This window comes from Cetorhinus maximus, chromosome 4 (genome assembly GCF_964194155.1).
Source record: "Cetorhinus maximus chromosome 4, sCetMax3.hap1.1, whole genome shotgun sequence".
Taxonomy (NCBI): domain Eukaryota; kingdom Metazoa; phylum Chordata; class Chondrichthyes; order Lamniformes; family Cetorhinidae; genus Cetorhinus; species Cetorhinus maximus.
The window spans coordinates 23,006,428-23,033,547 of NC_135882.1; the positions used below are offsets into that span (position 1 = coordinate 23,006,428).

Consider the following 27,120-nt stretch of genomic DNA (forward strand, 5'->3'; position numbering starts at 1 on the left):
CATCAAATATACAAGGATACCTGACTTCTCAATAAAAATTATGGGGGGAATCGTCCCAGATTTGTACTCGTTTTACCTGTTGGCCGCAATGGTGGCTTTTCATACAGTATTGTTCCAAATCCACCGACTTAATTATACATTCCCGGGAAACACACCATTTCCATGGTGGGCGGGCTCTCATTCATCCACCATGCCATCAGCTCGCCGCTTCATCACACCGGGCACCATATTTAAAGTCCAGCTGCATACACACCTCTCAGTGCTTCCAGCCCACGACTGCTGCAAAGAATACATGGCCCTGAAAGGCAAAAAGACTGCAGCCCCCAGGTTCAATTACGCGTCCCTCGAGCGCCTTTTGGATGCAGTGAAGGCCCGCCGTGATGTCCTCTAACCCCGCTCTGGCTGCAGGATGGGGAGCAACCTCATTAACCCGGCTTGGGAGGCGGCGGCAGTGGTGGTCAGCGCCAACGACCTGCAAAGGAGGCAGCCACCCTGTGCCGCAAGAGGATGAATGATCTCCATTCTGCCAGGGTAAGTCACTCTTCTCATCACTCTCAACTCACACACTCACAAACCCATCACACATCCACAGGGCGCTCACTCATTGCCAGTTCAAGGGACATCACCATTCACTCTCTCACACACACCGTCATTGGCCTCATCCCGTACATGGGACCACTCAGCACCCACACATGCCAGGCATACTTATCATCTGGCCTGGCAGGTATCCTGCTTACACTCTCTCCATCTCTATTCATGCAGGACAAGCTGGCACACAGCAAGAGGGAGAGGTTGCTTACCGATGGAGGAATACCTGAAATCAAGGTCCTCATGGACTTTGAAAACAGAGCCATCCAGCTGGCCGGTGAGGATCTAGACCATTCCTGTGCTGAGGGTGAGGTCGGTGGTGCTCTACCGAGTAAGAGTCCAGCAGTGCAACATCCATCAGACAATCATACCGAGACTGATGTGTCCTGTTTCACAGGCCACTGCCATGCACTAATTATCTCCCCTGACTTGCGCAGGCACATCTGCCAAACAGCCAACAGAGTCCACGACTCAGGGCCTCCAATCAAGCCCCAAAGGAACCGGTGAAGAGGAATCTGAAGGCATCCTCCTTGAAGTCCCATCACTGCGTTCACCCACACCCTCCACCAGCACAGAGACACGCAACTCAGTGGGACCTAGCTTTAGAGTAGCCTTGGGATCACAATCTGATGAGCACATCACACTTCTCATCAACAGCAGGTGGTGGTAGGGACTTTCACCGGTTTCCGGCACTCTCAGGACTGCTGGAGGTCAGAAATTTGCTGAGTCCGAGTCAGCTGGCGAGCCCCTGGACTCGGTCATGTCACAGTTGCCGGAGCTGTGAAGGCAAGCTTGGGAATATCAGGAAAGGATTGCAAGGCACAATGGAGGAGTCCGTCTGCCTTCAGGCGGAGGTGACAGCGCTGGCATACCAACCCACCAAGGCCAACGCTGCTAGGATGGTGACTACCATGGAGATCTTGGTCCAGGACGTCACTCCTGCATTGCTGCGCGGGCTGAACTCCATCGCCGACGCCATAGTTGGCCTCCAATAGTGTGAACGCGAGAGGGGTATGGGGCAGCAGGATCTCACTCCAGCTTCCCTTTCTCCTCAAAGAGTCAGCCAGGGGCCCTTGGGTACCCAGAAGGACTAGGATCAGCAGGTGCAAACTCTGGGGCCGTCCACCTACTTGACTCCGGGAGTGTCCAGCCCATCCGAATCCCCTCTTCCTGTGACCCCCAACAGATCCAGCTCCACAGCTCGAGGAGGGTCCCACTGCCACACAGCAGATCCCTGAAAGCAGGCCTGGGCCCTCCAGGCCTGAGCCCTTCAGACGAAGCCCGTCAAGGCCATCACAGACAGGGCGTAGCAGTCAGCAGGCTGCCTCCACCTCCCCTGTGGATGTCAGGGGAGCACCAAGACGTAGCGGCAGGGTTAGGAAGGTTAAGAAGATGTAGTTGCACAGCCTGGGCACAGGTGTTAATCACTTGTACAAAATGTTCACTATTGTAAATAAACCCCCAAAATGTCTCCCTGCCTATGGCTCCCTGTTCTGATGAGCAGTGTTTGTGTCACTCAGAGGTGAAACTTTTCTGCACAAGATAAAGGCAGGTGTCTCAGTCCAGGGCCTTTTCCGTGTGCTTTGTGCAGCCTTCAGACCAAAGTGATGGTCTAGCCTCACACCCTGGACACATTAGTGGTGTCTGCACCTCAATGGTTTTTGTCATTGCTGCCAGAATGTCATGGGCAGGCATCACAGAGTCCTGTCATTCTCTCTGTGTGCTCTCAGCACCTTTAAGGAGGGGCTGGGCCCCCATCCCTTCAGCATCTGTGACCAGTGACACTGTGCTCCTGAAGGGCTCGGGCTGAAGGCAGACAAACGATCAGATGCTTCTAAAGTTTCATGGCTGTATCTCCATGATATGACCCCGATCACAGAGTGCAAGCGAGCTGCCCTCAGCCAGACAGGAGTCAGACATTCTCAGAGGCTATGTAAAGATCTATAGAGTGTCCTCACTGCATGTCAATCAACATTCTCCTGCAATCGGGCGGCTATTAGGGCCTCCACTGCATCTCCGTGACAGGAGCATTCTCACAGAGGGTATGTGCACTGCCATAAGCCAGACTGGATCATAGATGCGATGTGAGGATCTTATGGTGTCTCCTCACTGCATATCATCATCACCCTCCACAAATTTAGCAGCTATGAGGGCCTTCTGAGCACACCAGCCTCGCCTGGCCAGTGTGAGTGCCTCATTCCCCACTGTCATCATCACCTTCGAGGACCTCCTCGCCCTTATCCCCATTGGCATCCTCCTCATCAGAGGAGACCTCCAGCTCCTGCATCTGCTCCTCAGCCAGCTCCTTTCGCCGTTGCAGTACCAGGTTGTAAAGGGCACAGCAGGCAACGATGATGCGAGACGCTCCCTGAGGACCACATTGCAGGGCTCCACCAGACTGGTCCAGGCACCGAAACCTCATTTCAGCATCTCGATGATTTGTTCCACCAAGTTGTAAGTTGCAGCATGAGCCTCGTTATACCTCCGCTCTGCTGCAGTCACAGGCTGCCAACCGGTGACATCAGCCACGTTCTCTGTGGGTAGCCCTTGTCCCCGAGGAGCCAACCCTGCAGCTTCTGTGGACCCTGGAGGACGCCAGGGATCTGTGACTGACTGAGAATGTAGGAGCCGTGGACACTCTCTGGAAACCGTGTGCAGACCTGTAGGATGCGTTTGTGGTGGTCGTACACCAGCCGCACATTCAGCGAATGGAATCCCTTGCAGTTGACATATTTGACCGTGGGTTGCGACGGAGATCTGAGCGCCACGTGAGTGCAGTCGATGGCACCCTGCACCTGTGGGAAACCTGAGATCAGGGCAAATCCAATCACTCTTGCGTCCTGGCTCTCCTGGTCCCAGGCAAAATGCACAAAGCTCTGTGCCCTTGCGAAGATGGCATCTGTGACCTCATTGATGCATTAGTAGGTGGAGGCTTGTGATATCCCACAGAGCTCACCTGTGAAGCCCTGAAAGAAGCCACTGGCGTAGAAATTGAGCACCGCTGTCACTTTCATGGCCACAGGCAGTGGATGCCCCCTGTGTCCCTGTGGTGCCAAATCCTGCAGTAGCTGGCAGATGTGACCAACCAGTTCCCTTGACATGCGCAGTCTTTGACGACACTGGTTCTTGGTCACCTGCAGGAATGAAATGCGTTATCTATAGACCCTGGGTCTAGCTCCGTGCCGACCAGCAACAGCGCTGTCTCTTCGGCGGCATGTGTGGGAGGCCCAGCTGCCCCTTCTTCCAGAGGGTGCTGCTCCTCCCTCTGCGCAGCCAGGTGCCTCAGTCACTCTCATCTCCGTCATCTTCGCTCTGTGTACGCCACGAGGCATACAGCTAGTTCACCAAGCTCCATGATCCTGTTGTACTGCTCCTGGAGGATGAAAGACAGAAACACGTGGGTTAGCATGTGTGTACTAAGAACCTCTCTTGATTAAGTCTGAAGGCCCCTTAATGCATCACTTGGATGGCCAGAGATTAGTGCGCTTCATGGCTGCCCGATTCCCCATCTTCCTCCTCCCCTCTCCACCTGACTGATTGGCTTTGCCCACTGGCCTGCATGCCGTGCTCCCAGCTCAGGCACAGGCATTCTCCTAACCCGTGCTGCAAGGCTGCACTGTTAGCTTGAACCTTGGGGGAGACTGGTCCAAACTGGGATGATGACATTACAAGGGGCTGTGAACCTCCACCAGTGACTGCTCCATGGCCAGCTTTAGCATGGAGATTGTACAACGTGGCCAGTCGTCCAACTGTTCTGCAATCCACTAAAACACTCATTAGTTTGCAGTCTGTGCCCAAGGGCTGAAAAGCTCTGTGGCGCTTGGTGGCACTTTGTTGCCCCTGCGTTCTGAGTGGGGGTAGATAAGCTAGAGGCCCAACTCCAATCATATCAATGTGGCTGTGTCTGAACTGTCTCAGCTGCAGGAGGAATGGTCACTTCATACAAGATGTGCGTAATGCATGACCACTTCCCTCGCCCACACACCTCTCCCCACCCCGCACGTGCTTGTGCGCTGCCTTCAGCCGCAGGGCAGCCTTTGCCACACCCCCAAAGTCGTCTCAACCGCATGAAAGTCTTTGCACCCCCCCCCCCCAAAGTCACCTCAACTACAGGGCAGCCTTTGCCCCCCCTGCCCCAAAATCGCCTCAACCGCAGTGCAACCCTTGCGTCCCCTCGAACTCACCTGAACCTTGAAGCCCAACAAGCAACCCTTGCAAGCGCTGCGCAACATTACTGTGTACTTGCCTCTGACTTCCCCTCAAAGTGCAACCTGCCAAACGCACGCCTTATATATGAGGTTGTGAAACATGTCAGTGTGCAATCATGCCGAGGCGAGCAGACGATCCAGCGTGTGGGAATGATTCCAGCAGGCTGGCCTTATACAGAATGACGTTCCTGATGTCCAATGGCAGGAAATGCGGCCCGCCATCGATGTGCTGAGCGGACGATCGCAAACCGGTTTCGCGACGTTGTGAAACCGGTTTTTGGCCTTCTCAGCATATTGTCCACCCACACTGCTGAGCACGCCCGACTCCAGCGGGCACGGACAATTCTGCCCAATATTTCACACAAGTCCATTCTGATCACGACACCCATGTTCCTCCCCATTTAAATCTTGATAAAGCATCTGCCATGATATTGTCTCTTCCTGCGACATGAATAATTTTCAAATTACATGGTTGTAGGTATTAAAGTTCAGTGAAATAGCCTCAGATTCTTGGTATGAAATTTTGCTGAAATGGTTAGAGGATTATCGTACCTTTAAATAATATTCTGTGCAGGGATTTTAGAGATGTAGGTTTCAAAATGTTGTGGAGCCAACACCAAATTCAAAGTCTCTTTTTCCACAGTTGAATATTTTTGCTGGCAAGAATTCAGCTTCCGAGAAAAGTAACTAACTGGCTGTATGATCCCCATCTCGTCCTTCTGTAGTAAAACTGCACCAACACCTAAGTCACTGGCATCAACAGCCAGTTTAAATGGCTTAGTATAATTCGGCGCTGCTGAAACTGGTGCGGTAGTCAGTACAGCTTTTAAGCTGGCAAAGGCGCTTTGACACTCCTTTGTCCACTCAAGTTTCTTGCCTTTCTTTTAACAAGCTTGTCAGGAGAGCCGCTACAGTGCTGACATTCAGAATGAACTTCGGATAGGATCCACTCATGCCTATATACAGCAAAATCTCTCGTTTTGTCTTAGGCACTGGAAAATCCAAAATAGTCTTTATTTTTGTTTCTCTAGGTCCCCATCAGGATCAGTTGAGATGACTAGCATAAATTTATTTGGAGGGAAGCTAGACAAATATAAACACAAGGGAGGAAGGAGGAAAAAGTTATATTAATGGAGTTAGATGAAGAAGGATGGTAAGAAGGGTGTGGAGCATCATCCAACACAGACCATTTGGACCAATTGTTGTTTCTGTGCTGTAAATACCATGTGTATTACCATATCAATCTATCTGTTTCTGTGTGCCTTTCAGAGCGGTTCAATGTGTACCTAATGCCAACACCCAACTTGGACATTTATGGAGAATGCACCATGCAGATCACACATGAAAACATTTACCTGTGGGATATCCACAACCCCAGAGTGAAACTTGTTATGTGGCCACTCAGCTCTCTCAGGCGGTATGGAAGGGACTCAACTTGGTTCACATTTGAAGCTGGCAGGTAACCATGTGTTTTTTTCACATTTCAAAACAATTTATTATGAAAATAGAAAAGAAAAACTCTCCAAAAAAATTGTGTCCTCCTTTGGAACAGAATGCTGAGTTACATTTCATTCAGTTGAACTTTTTCTCATCACAAATGCCGTAATTAATGATCACATTACAAATTCATTAGCTTTAAATTGCTATAATCTGCATCATCATCATCATCTTCATCTTCATCATCATCATCATCATCATCTTCTAACCAATTAAAGGCATTTCCAGAACATGCTAGTTAGAACAAATCAACCAAATTCAATTATTGATCCATTCCCAGTAACTCCTCTGCCCTAATTTTCGAAAGACAATGTCAACTACTTAAATAAAAACAGAAATATTATTATATTTGCACACAGTAAGAGTTAAAATATTAGTATGTCAACAATTAAAATAGAATTGCTGAGTTCATCTGGAAGGCAGGCTGTGCTGCCCACTATTAACATGCAGTCGTTAGATAAGCTCCTTGCCTTCGGCACAAACTCAAAATATTGGCCCCGATGAACGTGCAGTTCAAAGAGTAGGCCCAATCGCACTCTTCTCAGCTGGGGATGGACAATAAACATGGTCTTGCAGGCATTGCCCGCATCCTCTGTGAATATCAAAAAATAAAGAATTTCCAAGACACTTGGCTTGGCCTCCAAACAAACAAACTCTGTTGCCTTTTAAGACCCTCTAAGTTTGTCCCTCAGTTTTCACTTTGAAATCCTGGTTATGGCCTGATATGGGAGCCCCAAGTCTCACCTGAAATTAGGCCTCTGGGCTCATATCAATCCATTGGGTGAGCAGCGGGGCCTACAACTCATACACGCGCAGAGTTTAAAAGACATAAATGGGACGGGCAGTACTCTTTTGTGTTTGGACATTTATTATTTGCTTGGGCGGAATGGATTGAAAAAGATCTCTCAAATCTGAAATGAAACCACCATCTATTTATCTATTTCCATTTTGTTTGAATTAATGGACAGAGAGTTGGGCAGGTGTCATTATGAGTGTGTCATTCCCACACCCCCACACATCTGATTTTTATCTATTATAGTGTGCCCAAGTCATTCTTTAAGCGTATGTGTAAAAGCGGTGAAACAGTGATTGATACATATATTGGGATAAGGTTTCACTGCATGGAAGGTAATCTATCGGAGCAGGGTGACCCACCTGTTAGGGAACCCATCCAAATTTCATTGTGTTGGCTTCAGTGCAATAAATACTGAGTGGGTTCCTGGGCAGCTGATCGCTTCACCAGGTTATCAGTTTATGATCAAATATACTGTGTTTTCTTTATCTTGGGTATCCCAGAGTTCTTACTTTAACATGTCAGATTTGCAATTATAATACTGGTTGAGATTTTCCAGCACTTTACTGGGACTGTGCTTGTCGTGAATATGTGCAGTCCAAAGGGCATGTCGGGTCCAATTACAGTTCACAGGAAACTTCATTGGTCTTCTTTGTAAAGTTTAGAGTTTTAAGAGTGTCATCGATGGAGACCAAATTAAAATGACTCTTATGTACAACTATGGAGGTGAATTTCCGCACGGGTTTTCCCGGTCACCTGCCATAACTTTGAGCCACGGAAACCCTAGGAAAACGAAATGATCGGCATTTACGTCGTTTCTCCAGGCTTCCATAGTGGCCAACCGGGATAATCCTTGCCAGAATTCAACCACCCCCCCCACCACAGGACCTGAAATATTAAAACCGTAGTAATGAAACTGGAGTGGAAATGACACAATTGCACATCGTGTGTGTGTGTTTATAATTACCCATATCACTGTGAGCAACATACAAGCACACAATCACTGTAACCTGATCCATTAGTAATAACGAATGTTTGTTGACTGCTTTCAGCACTCCAGCCACAGGTCAGATCTCTCTCCTGGGGCGTTGGCCCAAATAATAAAATAAAATGGGAAGTAATTCATTAGAAATGAAACTGTATTTTAAAAAAAATAGACTGTGCTCTAAAACATTTTTTCCTTTTAAAAATCGACTCCATCATACATATACATTGTCAATTTTGCAAATGAAAGATTTCTATAATGACTTAAGTAGGCATAAAACATTCCTAATGCATTTAGTGAGGACACCAGAAGTGAACATCAATTAATCAGCAGGATCCAGTATTAACACTATGAAGTAAAACATGAGTTCATAAACTAGGACAAGATGTTACCACTGAACATGTTAACAAGCCTGTATTCTTAATAACCTATTGGAAATAATTGGTACTCTGAGGTGTTCAGTTTGATTTGTCTCGGAGCTTAATCCTTTTTTAATGTTTACTTTCCCTATGGGCAAATTGTATCGATATATATGTTCAAATTCACATCAGATTTCTTTCTCTACGTTGCAGGAATCAATTTACATCTATACTTGTCACCATTTAAAATTTGTAGCTGTTTTAAGTTCATTCGGATAAATAATCCACAACTGGGGTTAATTCAATAAAAGTTAAATGTAAAATTTGGCCTGTATTTCTAAAGAGGAAGTAAAATAAGCAGAAGAATAACTCAGCATCATAAATCGGGAGATTAGCAAATTTGTGTTTTGAATCACTTGAACAAAGGATATTTTTAAAATTTAATTATCGCTCTTTTTCCAATTGGAAAACAGTTCCTTTGGGCAGGACTGGAAAATTCCGGCCTTATGTTACAGAAGGTAACAAGGTTGTGCTGTGGGTTTCTTCATTTTATTTTCATGCTGACATTTTCACTTAGGACCGGATTTTCATGGAGTTAGGAAGACTCCACAAACCTTAAAAAAATATCAGGCGGGACCTGGATGCAGAAGTCCCACATTTCCAACAGATCCAACTTTTGCCAGCAGGGGAAGGGGGCGGGACATGGCTCACAGAGGTGGGAAACCTGAACTCAGCAGGGCCAGTTGAACTTTGTGCTGAGTTAAAACAGACCCCATTTCCCTTGCTCCAATGACTTGAACTCGCAGTGTGGGAGCTACGATTGAAGGAGGAGACGTAAACGCTCTTGAGTGTTTAAGGTTTGTTTAAGTTTCATGATATGAAGTTTTTAAAATCCCCTGCTCTTGAAACGTGAAAAAAACAGGCTTGCGGTATCAGTGAGAGTTTTTAAAAAATCTTCTGCTGGCTGCTTTCACTGACAGGCCATCTGGTGTAGCTTAGAAAAAAAAATTACCGAACAGCTTCTAAAACTGGGACAAAGTTCTTTAAGACTTCTAACCAGCCCTGTGTTACCTATAATCTGCTTTTGAAGTCGGCAGACCCAACTGTATCCTACCTCCGTCTCCCCAGGGTGAAAATTGGGTCTAATGAGGCACTTTTACTAATGTGGGTCTGCCAAGTTGGAAATCTTCCCCACTCAAGCTACCCACCCCCATTAGTAGTGAAAATCCAGCCCTTGTACTGGCAAATGGAAGAAAATTTACACCATGGTGGCAGAGGCTGCACCCATCTGAGTCCTCCTAAGTCTCTTAAAGGTTATGTTAATTTGGGTTTTGTTGCATTTATTTGGTTCATTTTACAGTTCATTTTTGGACTATAGTCTTTTGTTTCTTCATCTCAAAGCAATGAAGGGGTTCTAAATCTGAAGCTTTAGAAGAGCCAACTGCTAGGTTTGGCGTTTCTTAGTGAATGTCCTTGCCCTTATGGAACTAGAAAATGAAGAAGCAGTCTTTGCCCCAAATGCCCTTATTCAAAGCTTAGCCAGTTACTTGGGCATGTCCGAGGAGATATGCCTTGCATCGAAATTTCGCCAAGGACGTCTTTCTCCAGGTCAGAATTGTGCTCTTGAATTATGTGCCATCTCGGTGTACAAGCAGCTGCTGTTAGCTTAGGGAGCACATGCACAATGACAGACCTATGCCTCACCAGAAGACCAAACTTGGATGGCATTAATGATCCTGCTCTTCATTGTTTTACAATGATTTGAGTTGTACTAGCTTCAAAAGAGATGGGCATTACAAGGGTTTCAGTTGTGTGCAGCACCTAGAATGTTTGCCTTGCTACAGGATACAGTAAAGCAGCAATAACCAATCACCCTCTTTGCCATGCATTTCATTTATGAAGTTAGAATGTGAGTGTGCTCACATAAATATTCATACAGAAGGGTGAGGGCAGGAGCAGAAATCATACCCAATCATGTTCTTACCTGACATGAACATGTTCACTGAAAAGTAGGCAGGAGCGACCCAGGGACACTGAGGCGAATTGTCGCACTGCTATTGCCACCTCAGCTGAGACTAGTCAACTCAGCATCGAATATAGATTAAAGCAGGCACTTATACTTGGCTAAGCTGCACAATTGGACAGTCCAGTTATCTATTGTTATGATTGAGCAGTAAATTTGCAGCAGGTTGACAGACAATTCTTTGTGACATGGAGTCTTGGGCCATCTTGGGTAGTGTAGAAGGTATTGAGCCTGGGTAACCCTTCCATCCAGGTTTGATACTCTAGCATCCTGTAAAGAGTGTGCTGTAGACTATCAAACAGAACAATTATTTCTAATTCACCTCATGCAGCCGCATCTCTATTTCACCAGCCAAGGAACAGGGGGTTGTTGACCCATAGGTTGATGTCTCCACATCACCTCTCCTTTCACTTATGTGTCTTTTCTCCATTTTTCTTCCTTCAGCTTTGGAAACACCAGCTAAAGGATTGTGATGCATTTTGGAATGCAGATGTTGAGGAAGCAGTGGCATAGTGGTATTGTCACTTGAGTAGTAATCCAAAGACCCAGGGTAATGCTCTGGGAACCCAAGTTCGAAACCCAGCACGGCAAATGGTGCAATTTGAATCCAATAAATATCTGAAATTTAAAGTCTAATGATGGCCATGAAACCATTGTCAATTGTCATAAAAACCCATCTGGTTCACGAATGCTCTTTAGGGGAAGGGAATCTGCTCTCCTTACTGGGTCGAGCCTACATGTAACTCCAGATTCACAGCAATGTGGTTGACTCTTAACTGCCCTCTGAAATGGCCCAGAATCAGTTGTATCAAACTGTTAAAAGCAAATCAGTAAGGAATGAAACCAGCCGGACCAGTTAGCATCGACCTAGGCACCGGTAACGACAACAGCAAACTCAGCCCTGTTGAACAGGCAAAGTGCTTCTTACTAACATCTGGGGGCTTGTGCCAAAATTGGGAGAGCTGCCTCACAGACTAGTCAAGCAACAGCCTGACATAGTCATCCTCACAGAATCATGTCTTACAGATAATGTCCCAGACACCACCATCACCATCCTTGGGTATTTCCTGTCCCAACGGCCAGACAGATCCAGCAGATGTGGCAGCACAGTGTTATACACTAGGGAGGGAGTTGCCCTGGGAGTTATCAACATCGACTTAGGACCCCATGAAGTCTCATGGCATTGGCCAAACATGGGCAAGGAAACCCCCTGCTAATTACCATGTACCATCCCCCCTTTGCTGATGAATCAGTGCTGCTCCATGTTGAACAGCACTTGGAGGAAGCACTGAGGGTGGCAAGGGCACAGAATGTACTCTGGGTGGGGGACTTTAATGTCCATCACCAACAGTGGCTCGGTAGCACCACCACTGGCCGAGCCCTAGAGGACATGGCTGCTAGATTGGGTCTGTGGCAGGAAGTGAGAGAACCAACAAGAGGGAAGGACACACTTGACCTCACCCTCACCAACCTGCCTGCTGCAGATGCACCTGTCCATGACTGTATCTGTATGTGTGACCACCACATAGTGGAGATGAAGTCCTGGGCGGAATTTTCTCAGAATTGCACTAAGTGCGGTAGCGGGCGGGTAAAATGGAGTCCTACCCGCTGATTAAAATGGTGTGTTTTCACACCTTATCTTCCCGAGCCCGCCTCATTATATATTCACTCCCGCGAAACATGCTGTTTCCATGGCAGGCTCTCATTCACCCACTCGCCATCACCCCACTGTTGCATCACGCCAGCTGCCATCTTTAAAAGACACCGTCAGCAAAGCGCTCATCGCCACCAGCTCGCCACTGCTGCCTGGGTCCCTCGAGCGCTGCTGGATGCCGTAGAGGCCTGCCAGGATGTGCTCTACCCCCACTCTGGCCACAGGATGGGCAGCATAGTCACCAAACCTGGCTTGAGAGGTAGTGGCAGCGGTGGTCAGTGCGAACGCTCTGCAGAGGAGGACGGCCACCCAGTGCCGCAAAAGGAATGAATGACTCCTCCGTTCTGCCAGTCACTCTTTTCACCATTCCCAACTCTCTCACTCAGAAACCCATCACATATTCACAGGGCCCTCACTCACTGCCAGTGCCAGGGACATCACCATTCACTCTCTCACACACACCGTCATTGTCCTCATCCTGTCCATGGGACCACTCACCACCCACACAGGCCAGGCATACTTATCAACTGGCCCAGCAGGCGTCCTGATACACTCTCCCCATCTCTATCCATGCAGGACAAACTGGCTCACAACAGGAGAGAAAGGTCACAGACAGGTGGAGGGATGCCAAAAATCAAAGTTCTGACAGAATTCGAAAACAGCCATCCAGCTAGCTGGCGATGACTGGGACTGGCCCTGTACTGATGGTGAGGTTGGCGCTGCTCTACCATGTGAGGATCCAGCAGTGCAACATCCATCGGGCAACCATGCTGTGAGTGATGTGTCCTGTTTCACAGGCCACTGCCATGCACTAATTATCTCCCCTTGCTTCTGCAGGCACATCTGCCAAACAGCCGACAGAGTCTATGACTCAGGGCCTCCAATCAAACTCCGAAGAAACCTCTGAAGGGGAATCTGGAGGCACCCTCCTTGAAGTCCCACCACAGTGCTCACCCACACCCTCCACCAGCACAGAGACACACACCTCAGTGGGACCTAGCTTTAGAGTAGCCTCAAGATCACAATCTCGTGAGCACATCGCACTTACTGATCCACAGCAGGCGGAGCCAGGGACTTCCCAGGTCCCCGGCACTTGGAGGATTGCTGGAGGCCAGAACATTGCTGAGTCTGAGTCAGATGACGAGCCTCTAGACTCAGTCATGTCACAGTTGCTGGAGCTGCAAAGGCAAGCTAGGAAACATCAGGGAAGGATGTCCGCTGCACTCCTCGGATTGCAAGGCACGATGGAGGAGTCGTCCGTCTTCAGTCTAAGGTGATAGCACCGGCATTGCAACGCACCAAGGTCAACACTGGCAGGATGGTGGCTGCCATGGAGACCTTGGTCCAGGACATCACTCCTGCACTGCAGCGTGCGCTTAACTCCATTGCTGATGCCATAGTTGGCCTCCAATAGTGTGTACACGAGAGGGGTGCTGGACAGCTCAATCTCACTCCAGCTACCCCTTCCGCTCACGGAGTCAGCCAGGGGCCCTCGGCACCCATAGGGAGGAGGATCAGCAGGTCCTGGGGCCATCCACCCAGGAGACTCTGGGAGTGACCGGCCCATCCGAATCCCCTCTTCCTGTGACCTCCGCAGATCCAGCTTCTCAGGCCGAGGAGGGTGTCACTGCCACACAGCAGGATCCAGAAAGCAGGCCGGGGCCTTCCAAGTCTCAGCCCTTCAGAGGACGCCCGCCAAAGTCATCACAGACAGGACACCACAGTCAGCAGGCTGCCTCCACCTCCGCTGTGGATGTCCGGGGAACAACAAGACATAGCGGCAGGGTTAGGAAAGTTAGGTAAAAGCAGTTGCACAGCCTGGCCACAGGTATTGATCATTTGTAATACTGTTCACTGTTGTCAATAAACTCCTAAGAATGTCACCCTGAGCAGGGTGATGAGCAGTGCTCTTGTCACACAGATGTGAAACCTTTCTGCACAAGATAAAGGCAGGTGTCTCAGTCCAGGGCCTCTTCCCTGTGCTCTTTGCGGCCTTCAGACCACAGTGATTGTCCACCCTCACACTCCCTGGAAACATTACTGATACCTGCACCTCAGAAGTGCTGGTCATTGTTGCCAGAATGTAGTGGACAGGCACCACAGAGTTCTCTCATTCTCTCTGTGTGCTCTCAACACCTTTAAGATGGGGCTGGCCCCCATCACACCAGCATCTGTGCACCAGCTCCTGAAAGGCTGAGGTGCTGAAGGTGGACACAGCATCAGATGTGTCTAAAGTGTCATGGCTGATTCTCTGAGATAGCCCTGATCATGGAGCGCAAGTGAGCTGCCCTCGGCCAGACAGGAGTCAGACATTCTCAGAGGCTATGTGAAGATCTATTGAGTGTCCTAACTGCATGTTTTTATCATCCTCCTGCAATCGAGCGATTATTAGGGCCTCCACTGCATCTCCTTGACAGGAGGATTCTCACAGAGGGTATTGGTGCTGCAATAAGCCAGAATGGAGTCAAACATTCACAACTGCGATGTGAGGATCTACGGGGACCCCACACTGCATGTCGTCATCACCCTTCACAAATCTGGCAGCTATGAGGGCCTCCCGAGTGCGCCTGCCATGTCTAACCAGTGCGAGAGCCTCAACCCATCGTCATCACCACCGAGGATCCCCTCACCCTCATCCCTGTCCCCTCATCAGAGGAGACGTGCGGCTCCTCCGTCTCCTCAGCCGACTCCTCACCCCGTTGCAGCGCCGGGTTGTAAAGGGCGCAGCAGATGATGGCGATGCGTGACAAACTGTATTGCCGGGCTCCACCAGACTGGTCCAGGCACCGGAGCCGGATCTTCAGCATCCCGATGGTCTGCTCCACCAAGTTGCGAGCTGCTACATGAGCCTCATTATTGCATCGCTCTGCTGCTGTCTGAGGCTGCCACCCGGGTGTCATTTGCCACTGCTTCTGCGGGTTGCCCTTGTCCCCAAGGAGCCAACCCTGCAGCTCTGTGGACCCTGGAAGACTGCAGGGATCTGCGAGCGACTCAGGATGTAGGCATTGTGCACACTCCCTGGAAACCGTGCACAGACCTGCAGGATGCGTTTCTGACAGTCGCACACCAGCTGCACGTTCAGTGAGTGGAAGACCTTATGGTTGATGAAGTCACTGAGTGTAACGATGGAGACCTGAGCACCACATGAGTGCAGTCATTCGCACCCTGCACCTGTGGGAATCCCGAGATCAGGGCGAATCCTGGCTGTCCCTGTCCCGGGCGAAATGCACAAAGTTGTGTGCCATGGAGAAGATGGCATCCGTGACCTCTTGGATGCATTTGTGGGTGGCGGATTGTGAAATCCACAGAGGTCACCTGTGGAGCCCTGAAAGGAGCCACTGGTGTAGAAATTGAGCGCCGCAGTCACTTTCACAGCCACTGGCAGTGGATGTCCTCCATGTCCCCTTGGCACCAAGTCCTGCAGTAAGTGACAGATGTGAGCCACCAGATACCAAGACATGCGCAGTCGTCGGCAACACTGGTTCTCAGTCATCTGCAGGAATAGCAGGTGGCGTCTATAGACCCTGGGTGTCACTAGGCACTGACCAGCCACAGCTCACTGTCGTTCCTGGGCAGCATGTGTGGGAGCCCTTGCTGCCCCTTCCTCATGAGGTTGCTGCTCCTGCCTTTGCACGGCCAGGTGTCTCAGTCACTCTCTCCTCCATCTTCTACGGTCTCTGTAGGCCATCAGGCACACAGCTAGGTCACCAGGATCCATGATCTTGGCGTGGTCCTCCTGCAGCATGAAAGAGAGAGGGAGACTTGGTTATCATGGCTGTACTTAACACCTTTCCTGGCCCTGTGTGACTTCCCCTTAATGCTTCCCGGAGAGTGCTGGTCACCCCTCGGATGGCCAGAGATGAGTGCGCTCATGGCTGCCCTGTCAATCTGCGACATGGGGGACACTGGTCCAAACTGGGAGGCTGAGATTGCAAGGGGCTGTGAGCACCTCCAACAGTGACTGCTACATGGCCAGCGTTGGGGAGGAGATTGTACAATGTGTGCAGTCCAACTGCTCCACGGTCCAATACTCAAAGTCTGTGCCAGGGGGGAATTGAGGGGGTAAGGTATGGAGCGCTTGGTGGCCCTTTGGTGCCTCTGTGTTGCTTGCATGGGCAGGCAGACTAGGAGCCTGACCCCAATCATATCACTGTGACTAAGCTTAATCTGTCTTAGTTGCAGAGGCATGGTCAGTTTATACAGGTGTCCCTAATGCGTGGCCACTCCTTTGCTTACCCTGCCCCCCACCCCGATTGCCTGTGTGTGGGATGCAGCGCCAGGGCAACACTTGACCCCCCGCACCTCCCCACAGCAGTCGCCTCCGAGGCTGGCCAGCACTTTCCCCCAGGCACCCCCACCCCTCAGCAGTCGCCTGCGGGGCCAGACATCAGGTTCCCCCACCCCCCAGTGCCCCTGAGGCCTGTAAACAGCGGGCGAGCCGTGGAGAACGCTGCTGCTCACTCACCTCAGTTACCCCACAGTGAAGGCCGCCAAGTGCACGTCACCTGCGCGCTGTTGTAAATCACCTCGATGTGCTTTACTGCCGACATGGACGGATGATACGGCGGGGTTCCTAGAGCCTGGCGGGATGGCCTTTTAGTTATATGCTAATATATTACAATTAGGTCCCTGCCGACCGATGGCGGGAAACACGGTCCGCTGTCAGCGGGCTGAGCGGAAGATCGCGATCTGCCTTCACACCGTTGTGAAGTGGGCCCCGCCATTTTTTCCGCGCACGCCACCTATCACGCCCATCGCCAGCGGGCTCGGAAAATTCCGCCCCCTGTCTTCACATTGAGGATACCCTCCATCTTGTTGTGTGGCACTACCACTGTGCCAAATGGGATAGATTTCTAATAAATCTAGCAACTCGAGACTGGGCATCCCTGAAGCACTGTGGGCCATCAGCAGAAGCAGAATTGTACTCAACCACAATCCGAAATCTCATGGCCTGGCATATCCCCCACTCTACCACTACCATCAAGCCAGGGGATCAGCCCTGGTTCAATGAAAAGTGCCAGGAGCAGCACCAGGCATACCCACAAATTAGGCGTCAACGCAGTGAAGCTACAACCCAGGACTGCTTGTGTGCCAAACAGGATAAGCAGCAAGCGATAGACAAAGCTAAGTGATTCCACAGCCAACGGATCAGATCTAAGCTCTACAGTCCTGCCACATCCAGTCATGAATGGTGATGGACAATTAAACAACTCACTGCAGGAGGAGGCGCCACAAATATCCCCATCCCCAATGTTGGGGGGCCCAGCACAGCAGTGCAAAAGATAAGGCTGAAGCATTTGCAACAATCTTCAGCCAGAAGTATTGAGTCGATGATCCATCTCGGTCCCCTCCAGAGGTCCCCAACATTACAGATGCCAGTCTTCAGCCAATTCGATTCACTCCACGTGATATCAAGAAACAGCTGAAGGCACTGGATGCTGCAAAAGCTATGGACCCTGACACGACAGTATTCCGGCAATAGTACCGAAGGCCTGTGCTCCAGAACTTGCCGCACCCCTAGCCAAATTGTTCCAGTGCAGCTACAACACTGGCATCTACCCAGCTATGTGGAAAATTACTAGGTGTGTCCTGTACACAAAATGCAGGACAAATCCAACCCAGCCAATTACCGCCCATCAGTCTACTCTTGATCATCAGTAAAGTGATGGAAAGGGTCATCAAGGCTGCATTTGACTGAGTATGGCGTCAGGGAGCCTTAGCAAAACTGGAGTCAATGGAAATCAGAGGGAAAGCTCTCCGCTGGTTGGAGTCATACCTAGCACAAGGGAAGATGATTGTGACTGTTGAAGGTCAATCGTCTCCATTCCAGGACATCACTGCAGGAGTTCCTCAGGGTAGTGTCCTAGCCACAACCATCTTCAGCTGCTTCATCAATGACCCTCCTTCCATCGTAAGGTCAGAAGTGGGGATGTTCACTGATGATTGCACAATGCTCAGCACCATTCACGATTCCTCAGATACTGAAGCAGTCCATGTCCAAATGCAGCAAGACCTGGACAATATCCAGGCTTGGGCTGACAAATGGCAAGTAACAGTAGCGTCACACAAGTGCCAGGAAATGACCATCTCCAACAAGAGAGAATCTAACTATCGCCTCATCACATTCAATGGCATTACCATCACTGAATCCCCCATTATCAACATCCTGGGGGTTACCATTGACCAGAAACTGAACAGGACTAGCCATATAAATACTGTGGCTATAAGAGCAGGTCAGAGGTTAGGAATCCTGCGACAAGTAACTTACCTCCTGACTCCCCAAAGCCTTTCCACCATCTGCAAGGCACAGTTCAGAAGTGTGATGGAATACCCTCCACTTGCCTGTAAGAGTGCAACTCCAACAACACTCAAGAAGCTTGATACCATCTAAAACAAAGCAGCCCCCTTGATTGGCACCCCATCCACAAACATTCACTCTCTTCAACACCCATCGTACAGTAGCAGCAGTGTGTGCCAGCTGCAAGATGCACTGTAGGAACTCACCAAGGCTGCTTAGACAGCACCTTCCAAACCCACGACCATCTAGAAAGACAAGGGCAGCAGGTAGATGGGAACACCGTCACTTGTTAGTTCCCCTCCAAGTCACTCACCACCCTGACTTGGAAATATATTGCCCGCTCCTTCGTTGTCACTGGGTCAAAATCCTGGAACTCCCTTCCTAACAACACTGTGCACCTACGTCACATGGAATGCAGCAGTTCAAGAAGGCGGCTCACCACCACATTCTCAAGGGCAATTACAGGTGAGCAATAAATGCTGGCCTAGCCAGCGACGCCCACATCCCATGAAGGAATAAAATAAATGAACCATTATGTCCATAAGGAGGGTGTTCTGTGATTCTCTGATTGCAGGGAGCAGATCTTGACAAATCAGGGGTGCACAGTTGATGATTTTCCATTCAAAATCGCCAAACAATCACAAGCTATCTGCCTGTTGTTAGATGGGGACCCAGTGACAGTGATGGAACAACAAGATACTTCCACATCAAGATGGTGTACAACTTGGAGGGTGGTATTCCCATGAACCTGCTGCCCTTGTCCTTCTAGTTGGTAGAGATTGAGGGTTTGGGAGCTGCTGTTGATGAATCCTTGACAAAGTGTTGCAGTGCAACTTGGTGATTTCTATTTGCCATTGTACACATCTTTTTAGAAACCAAGTCCTTTTTCAAAGGATGGTTCAACTAGTTCATATTGAATAGCCCCAAATACAAATATTGGAGCAAATATAGTGCATTTTCACCAGAGTTAAAGACTTGGAACATCAACCTTATTGTGTCATCTAGGTGTCAAATGGAGGGCCACTCCAATTCAATTCCATCTTTTTCCAATCTGGTTTTTGTCCAATTTGATATACTGCACAGATTTCTTTCAAGAGGGCTTTTATGTAAGAAATAGTCTTGAACTTGAAAAATGTTGTTTGGCTGAAGAACACACAATAGAAAATGATGGTGACATTTTAAATGGATCAGCACAATGCAGTGAAATACTTCATTATATGGAGCTAATTACTTGCCTGGAGGATTAGATCTAGTTTTTCTCTCATTGTTAATCTCTTCCCTGAAACCCCCCCACTCTCCCAGCCCACCCACAAATGCTCTACCCTCCTCAAAGGAACAAATTAGGATAGGATAAATGCAAAATACTGCAGATGCTGGAAATCTGAAACAAAAACAGAAAATGCTGGTAAAACTCAGCAGGTCTAACAGCATCTGTGGAGAGACAAAAAACAGAATTAACGTTTCGAGTCCGTATGACTCTTCTTCAGATACTGGGACACTGTTATACTTATACTAGAGCCAGCCAGTCTCCAGTACAGTAATTCACCCTCATTGCCATGTGTTTCATTTGTGAAGTTAGAATGTGAGATTGTTCGCATAAATATTCATTCAGAAGGGAGGGGCAGGAGCAGGGATCATACCCAATCATGTTCTTACCTGACATGAACACTTTCACTGGAAAACAGGCAGAAAGGACGCAGGGACACTGAAACGCATCGTAGCACCCTTATTGCTACCTCCGCTGAGATCACAACTCAGCATTGAACAATGATTAAAGCAAGCACTTTACTTGGTTGAGCTGCACAATTGAACAATAGAGTTATCCGTTGAGTCATCGCCACTCTACAGATTCAATAATACATATTAAGGTAGTACCATCACCACAGTGCTACATATACGTTGGTTGAAGCAGTTGTGACGTTATTGACTAATACTATTTTCACCTCTGTAAACTGGAACCTGGAGCAGAGTGCATTGAATTTGTACAATTATAAATAAGAGGTCATTGTACATTTACAACAATTTGGGACCAGCTTGTTAATAATTTACTTTGGTGACAGTGGCAGACACTCAAACCCTCAAATACATTTTTCTAGGATGCAGACTATCTATCACACCCGTAAAGTGAGCAGATAAATACAGAGGAAGTATGTTCATTGTAAAGTATTGCTGATATCTTCAAAACCAAACACCTATTTTTAAGTGTTTAGCCTCACGGGTGTTATGTAAGATTTAGGGACCTAATATCAGTGTTTTTTTGCTGCTGGGAGGAAGCCTCATTCAACAAATGAGCAAATTGGGAATTTGAAGGGTGCGTATCCACACTTTTCCAGTATCTGCCATGTAAAAACTTCCCATTAGAAAAACAACCCTTTGGAAAATTGCCCCTTTAGTACTTTATGGTAGTGTCAGGGTTAGCTGCTGGTTTGACTTGAGTGCAGAGCCTCCTGAAAATGCACAGGCTGTGATCCCGGAAGTGCTGGGATCGCTGATTGTTAGTGCCCTCCAGTGCTGGCCCTGTCAGAATATTTGCTTGGGCATGATAAGCAGATACCTATCAGGTACCTACCTGCTCTATGCTGTTGAAAACACTGGAGCCTGGCTGTCCTTGAAGGGGGAGGAAATGGTGCCCAACTCCACACCTTCACACCCTCTACTCGACTTTGTACCCTAAAATTGAAACAAGGCTCCCTATCTTGGTTCCCTAGCCTGGATCTCCCAACCCTCTGAACCCAAGTGGGGCCCATTTCTACCCTTCTAGAAGCTGGTGTCTCTCATCTCACTGGATTTGCTGGCTTCCAGTCTTATGCTTAGCTCCTTAAGGGCCAAGGGTGTAAAAATTATAGGGAGTCCCATACCCGCCATGTCGTTATCCTTGCAGGGAGCAGGCAGAGGCATTGCTCCCATCATGTCCAGGAAGGAAACCCTAATTGAAGTGGGACCCAACAAATCATTTTTCTGAGCCATTCAATCTGACTCCTGCCAAAGTTAAAGTTAATGCCCAGAGTGTCTGAGGAAGATTACCCAGACAATTTGATCAATTCAAGCTGTACTTAGGTAACAATCTTCCAGGAATAAAGAATTTGGCGGTTTCTATAAATGGCAGCCAATACACTGTATCATGCCCAGGCAGTAAAGACCAAAATTTACCCCATATTATTTTGCGTTATAAGACCAAGTCGATATTTTGCTGCCCTGATAGCTTAACAAGTTTGTCAAGGACCTTGATTATCAATACTGAGGAGATAAAACTCTGGTTTGTGTTGGACTAACTGATCCTGGTCATGTTGCTTAGCTGGTTTTAGCATGTGTGCTAAAGAGGAGAAAATAGGCCAGAGCTCCCACTCCCGATCACTATCCAGAAACTTCTGCTGGAAAAGCAAGAGGGTGGGCATGAGGTGACAACTGGCTCAAGGTGTAATGCCTTTTACAGTTAAATAGCCTGCTCAAACTTACTGATGTGCCTAACGCACAAATGTGGACCACTTGGATAAAGTAGCAGAGGGTCAGCCAGCATCCGCGGAATCATATCCCAACAAGGAGACCTTCAGGAAAGCAGACAGCAGAAAGTTGGCAGGAACATTTTTTTGAAACCATCTTTTCCAATTACAGTAAAACCTCTAATTATGCAGTCTAATTATCTCCAATTCATCTACCAGAGCTGGGATGGGACAGAGGCTCTAATGAGATATCCCTTAATTGCTGACACCATTCTGCTACTGCCTAATGATGATTTACATTCATCATTACATAACTCATCCTTACAGCCTGGAAACATTCAGTTCCATTTATGTTACTCATGCTGTAGTTATCTCTTTTGTATCATATGCTTAAGATCAAAGTTTGGGGGCTCTCTTTTCTACCTATTTCCGTTAATCACTGGGGTGTGATGGGGACCCTTCCATTATAGTAAATAATGGAAATTCCACTGTAACCTAATTTGCCCTTTCACATCAGATCTGATAGACAATTAATATTTTATTTCTTTAAGCACGATATTAAGGCTCCTTAGGCATTTGATGAGAAAAGACTTAATATTATCTATAACACAAGAATTTTATCTAATTAACCTATTTTGCATACGCATTTAGATCAAATTAATATAGTGTTTCACCACGTTCTCTACAGCAGCTTAATGCTGCTAGAAATAATGGGCTATATTTTGTTGCAGAATTAACAGTGAGGCTATCAGTGTTCACTGTTATTAAAGTGTAAATCACACAGCCATGTCTGGCAACTACACAATTGCAGTTAAACACATAAATCAGGAAGTTGCTGTCTAAGTTGTCCTGTTCCTCCTGAAGTTTCACAGTATCAATATCTCACCAGGAAAGGGGAGGGAGTGACACAGAGGCAATGTCACTGGACCGGTAATCTGAAGGCCCAGGCTAATGTTCTGGGGATATTTGTTCAAATCCCACCATGGCAGCTAGTGGAATTTAAATTCAAATAATAAACCTGGAATATAATCTAATCTAATAATCACCATGACAACTATCATCAATTGTTGTAAAAACCCATCTGTTTCACTAATGTCCTTTAGGGAAGGAAATATGCCATCATTGCCTATCCTGGCCTACATGTGACTCCAGACCCACAGCAATATGGTTGAGTCTTAAATATCCTAGTAAGCCACTCAGTTCAAGAGCAATTAGAGATGGGTAATGCTGGCCTTGCCAGTGATGCCATCCCATTTAAAGAATGAAAAAGAGACTCAGCATTGAAATGCATTGCAGGGTGTGAAGCAGCAGTACTTACCCACTAAACTCTCCAAATAAAGTTAGGGTTTGTCGATTCCAATGCAAGTAAATTTTTAACATCCAGTCTCTCCAGCACTGAAAATTAACTTTTACAAGTGTGGAGTCTCATTTCTTCAAATTTTAATTATTGCCGGAGATTTAAACATATTTATTTTATTTCTGTCTTTTACCTCTCTCTTAATTCTGCTTTTCTTTCTTTCTCTTTATTTTGCTTTTTGTACATGATTTGGCATTGTAAACAGTGTTCGAGCTGGCACTCCCTGGGTCAGTCTCTGTGAGGCACAGTAAGGATTCTTCAATCTGGTTGTTTAAGGAGACATACAGATGCTTGTCCCATTCACAATCCAGTTTGTTTTACGTGAGAACTGGAAATCCAATGGCCCCATTTAAGACATACAAACAAAGTGAAAATAATTCTTGCTGAATTAATAGCCACTTTTACTGAAGCACTGTTTTGATGAAGCAGTCTTGTAGATGCATCTTTTTTTTAATTACAGCCCAGAACATGAAGTTGAAATGTCCACAGACCAAATTATCAGTAGTGTAAACAAGCTGTAAAATCAACCCCTGCCTTACTGCTCACTTTCTCTGTTTCTCCTGTGTCCTTCAGTGAGTTTAATTGGCAATTGGCAACATTCTCTCCTCCCCCTACTCCCACTGCTCCACCCCTCCACCTTACTGGAGAACCTTTGACCCAAACTCTGAGCAGCAGCTCCACCACCCTCTAGCTCTAAGAGACAATACCCACACCTTCTCCCCTCCTCCTCCACTTCCACTTCTCTTCTTCCAACACTCCTCCTCTTTTGTCCTCCATTTCTGTTCAGTCTAACACCAAAGCTGGTTGAAGGGTATAATTACAGCATGTCATGTTTACTTATGTAATTTTCATTATAAAGGTGGATATAGGAATTAATAGTGCAACAATCAAAATAAGGATATAATTCATGTCTTTAAGTGGGAACTGAATTAAATCCCCAGGCCCTGGTCCAATTACTCACCAGTTTCTAAAGGAATATCAGCTGCAACTACATGTGGCCTTAACACCCTGGGTGGAATTTAAGGCTAGTTTGGAGGGAGGAGGGGTCATTCAATCAGGTGGGAGGGCGCGGGGTCGGTGTGCCACGCCTCTCCACCCGCCACTGGATTAAGTCTGGGGTGGGGAGGCTTGTGGATGACGTTCTTGCCTAAGTGTTAATTGAGGATCTTAAATGGGCAAAGACCAACCAATACCAGTTTAAGGGCCTCATCCTGTCACCGTTGGTATTCAACCAGCAGCACGTGGGAGCTCACCACGAAGGGAGACCGACAAGCAAACCCTATTGGGTTTACATGTGGCTTCCATGGGGGCGGAATCCCTCAAAAGCACTCAGTACCTGGTTGTGGGACCTGACATTGGGAATGTTGAGTGGGGGTGCTGCAGAAAGCCATCCCCCTACCTTTTTTTCCCTCCCCCCCCCCCACCCACCCCCAACAACTTGGCAAAATCCCCCGCCCCCCCACCGATCACGCCCTTACTTGCCTGTGGCCCAGGTCCATCAGTGAGGCCTCTCCCTGGGTGTTTTACTGCCACCAGCCATAGCTCCCAGTGGAGCTGCGGGCAATGGTAAGCTGTCGGCCTCTGCGAGGTCCTATATCACGAGGAAAGCTGGTCGCTGGCCAGCTAAGTGCCTGGCGGGCACTTAATTCCATCAGGCCTTCCGCAACAGAAGACACAGCACTCATGCCAATTTGCCAACCGGTGGGCAAGACCCCTGTCACCAAGATTAAATTCCGGCCCCTGTGTGAAACATCAATGAGATCAGCTACCATATCATTCAATATTTTACCATGCAAGGCTGTTTCAGACAGCAATTAGGAGTCATGGAACGTGGATCTGAAACCACTTACAAGCCAGATTAGGTCAGGGCAGCAGATTTCCTTCCCTAAAGAACATTAGTGAACAAGATGGGTTTTTACTGCAATCAGTTGTTTCACGGCTACCATTACTGACCCTAGCTTTTTATTCCAAATTCTACTCAGATTTTATTTAATGAATTTAATTTAGATTCCCCAGCTGCCATGGTGGGATTTGAACTCATGTCTCTGGATCATTAGTCCAGGTCTCTAGGTTACTAGTCCAGTAAAATAACCATGATGCTACCATGCCATCTAGTCGTAGAACTGGCAGAAACCTAATGCAAATGGGGACCCTACCATTTACTGCTGGGTTCCACCATAAACCCACTGGAGAGTTATGAAATGCACCCAAGAACCTAAGGGACTGCTGTATTTCATTAATAAGTATGGTCTATAGGTTAGCAATAAAAATGAAGCTTAGAACTAATTTTTGTGATGGCATGCGTAGTAATGTCAGGAAAACACTGGTTCAGCAGCTGATGTCACGGTAAGAGTACAGGAACCATTCGTAATCTGTTAGATTTGGTCCTCCATTCATGTGCAGTTTCAAAAAGAATGCTTTATCATTGAGTATGTGATTCTCTGTTATGAACAGATGGAAGGAGCTCAAACATGTTCTGCTGCTCCCATGTATGCTGTACAAGATGTGAAAAATTGTTTTGAATTGTTGTTACCTTATGCGTTGCGAGCTCAGTAGAGACCGGTAACTTCTAAAAAGAAATTCAAATTCCCAGTTAATAACTGAAAAGACCACGCAGTAAGATCTTACATGAAAACTTTGATTTTAAGTTTGTCACAGTAAATCTCTACTAACTGAACACCATATCTCGTAAGCACTGAACAGAATACTCCCTGTTTTACTGTTTATTTCAACTGCGGATTCCTTATCACATTGCAGTTTCATGAGTGGCCATTCAATTCTCCTAGAACCAAACCAGGGCATGGCACAGCTCCCAGGAATTCATTCCAAATCTCTTTAGTTTCAATACCATCTTCCGTGGTGAGGGGTTTCCTGGGGATTTTCCCTCTAGCATTCAATAAGGTGAACCCTCCCGCCCTACTTCAACTCTCACAAATTTGGAATTCCCCAGACTGATAACAGGCCTCTCTCGCACTCTTGCACAGCGTCAGAAACACCCCTGATTCCTGAAGGCCTCTCTGCTCCTTGTGCCGGGCGCTTCCGGATCCATTCTCTCTCTGTTTCACGCTGCTCCAGACACAGACTGCCTCCTCACAGGCTGCTCCCAGGCCGACTGCCTCTTAGACTACGGAAACAGCAGAGATATATGATGATAAAGATATAACAAAACCATCACCTCTCAGCCCATCTCCATGGCAACATGACACACAAGATTTGTTTTCACATAGAAATGCAAATCAATTATCGTTACAATAAAGGAATAATACTGCGAATGGAAATCCGAAACAAAAACAAAAAAATGCTAGAAAAACTCAGCAGGTCTGACAGCATCTGTGGAGAGAAAGACATGGTTAACGTTTCGAGTCCGCAAGACTCTTCTTCAGAGCTAAAGGGAAGTAGCTACTCGCCTTTAGCTCTGAAGAAGAGTCATACAGACTCAAAACGTTAACTCTGTCTTTTTCTCCACAGATGCTGTCAGACCTGCTGAGTTTTTCCAGCATTTTTTGTTTTTCTTTCAATTGTCATTAAGTTTAAACTTTCCTTTTCCCTGAAAAGAATGTGGATACTTCAACACCTTCCCTTGTTTACCAGTTGCCTTTAAACCTTTTCTGATTTAGGGAAATTACGTGAATAATATAAGCCTTCTCCTGAACCTTCACAGACAGACTGTCTCCTCAAGAAGTAGTTAACAAGGCTCCCATTCATTGTTTAACTTTTAACAGCTCACATCATGGCTTCACTAACATAATATGGCACTCCCTTTGATCTGTAATTACCCCAGGCCTGTCTGCCGACCCCTCAGACCAGACGGTTCTTTCATTTATCACAATTTCCAAATTAAAAATAATCTTATACGCATTTGTAACATATGTGAGACATATTGTGGCGTTTGCTATAAACTTATGATGCTCCTGTGCT

General features: G+C 47.4%; 1 protein-coding gene across 1 annotated transcript in view; it reads left to right on the top strand.

The window, feature by feature from the left end:
- dok6 (docking protein 6) overlaps positions 1–27,120 on the top strand; it is a 422,100-nt gene that overhangs the window by 342,768 nt on the left and 52,212 nt on the right. The window contains exon 5 of the mRNA XM_078540045.1: positions 6,066–6,255. Coding sequence (XP_078396171.1) covers positions 6,066–6,255 — 190 coding nt within the window. The remainder of the gene's footprint in view (positions 1–6,065; positions 6,256–27,120) is intronic.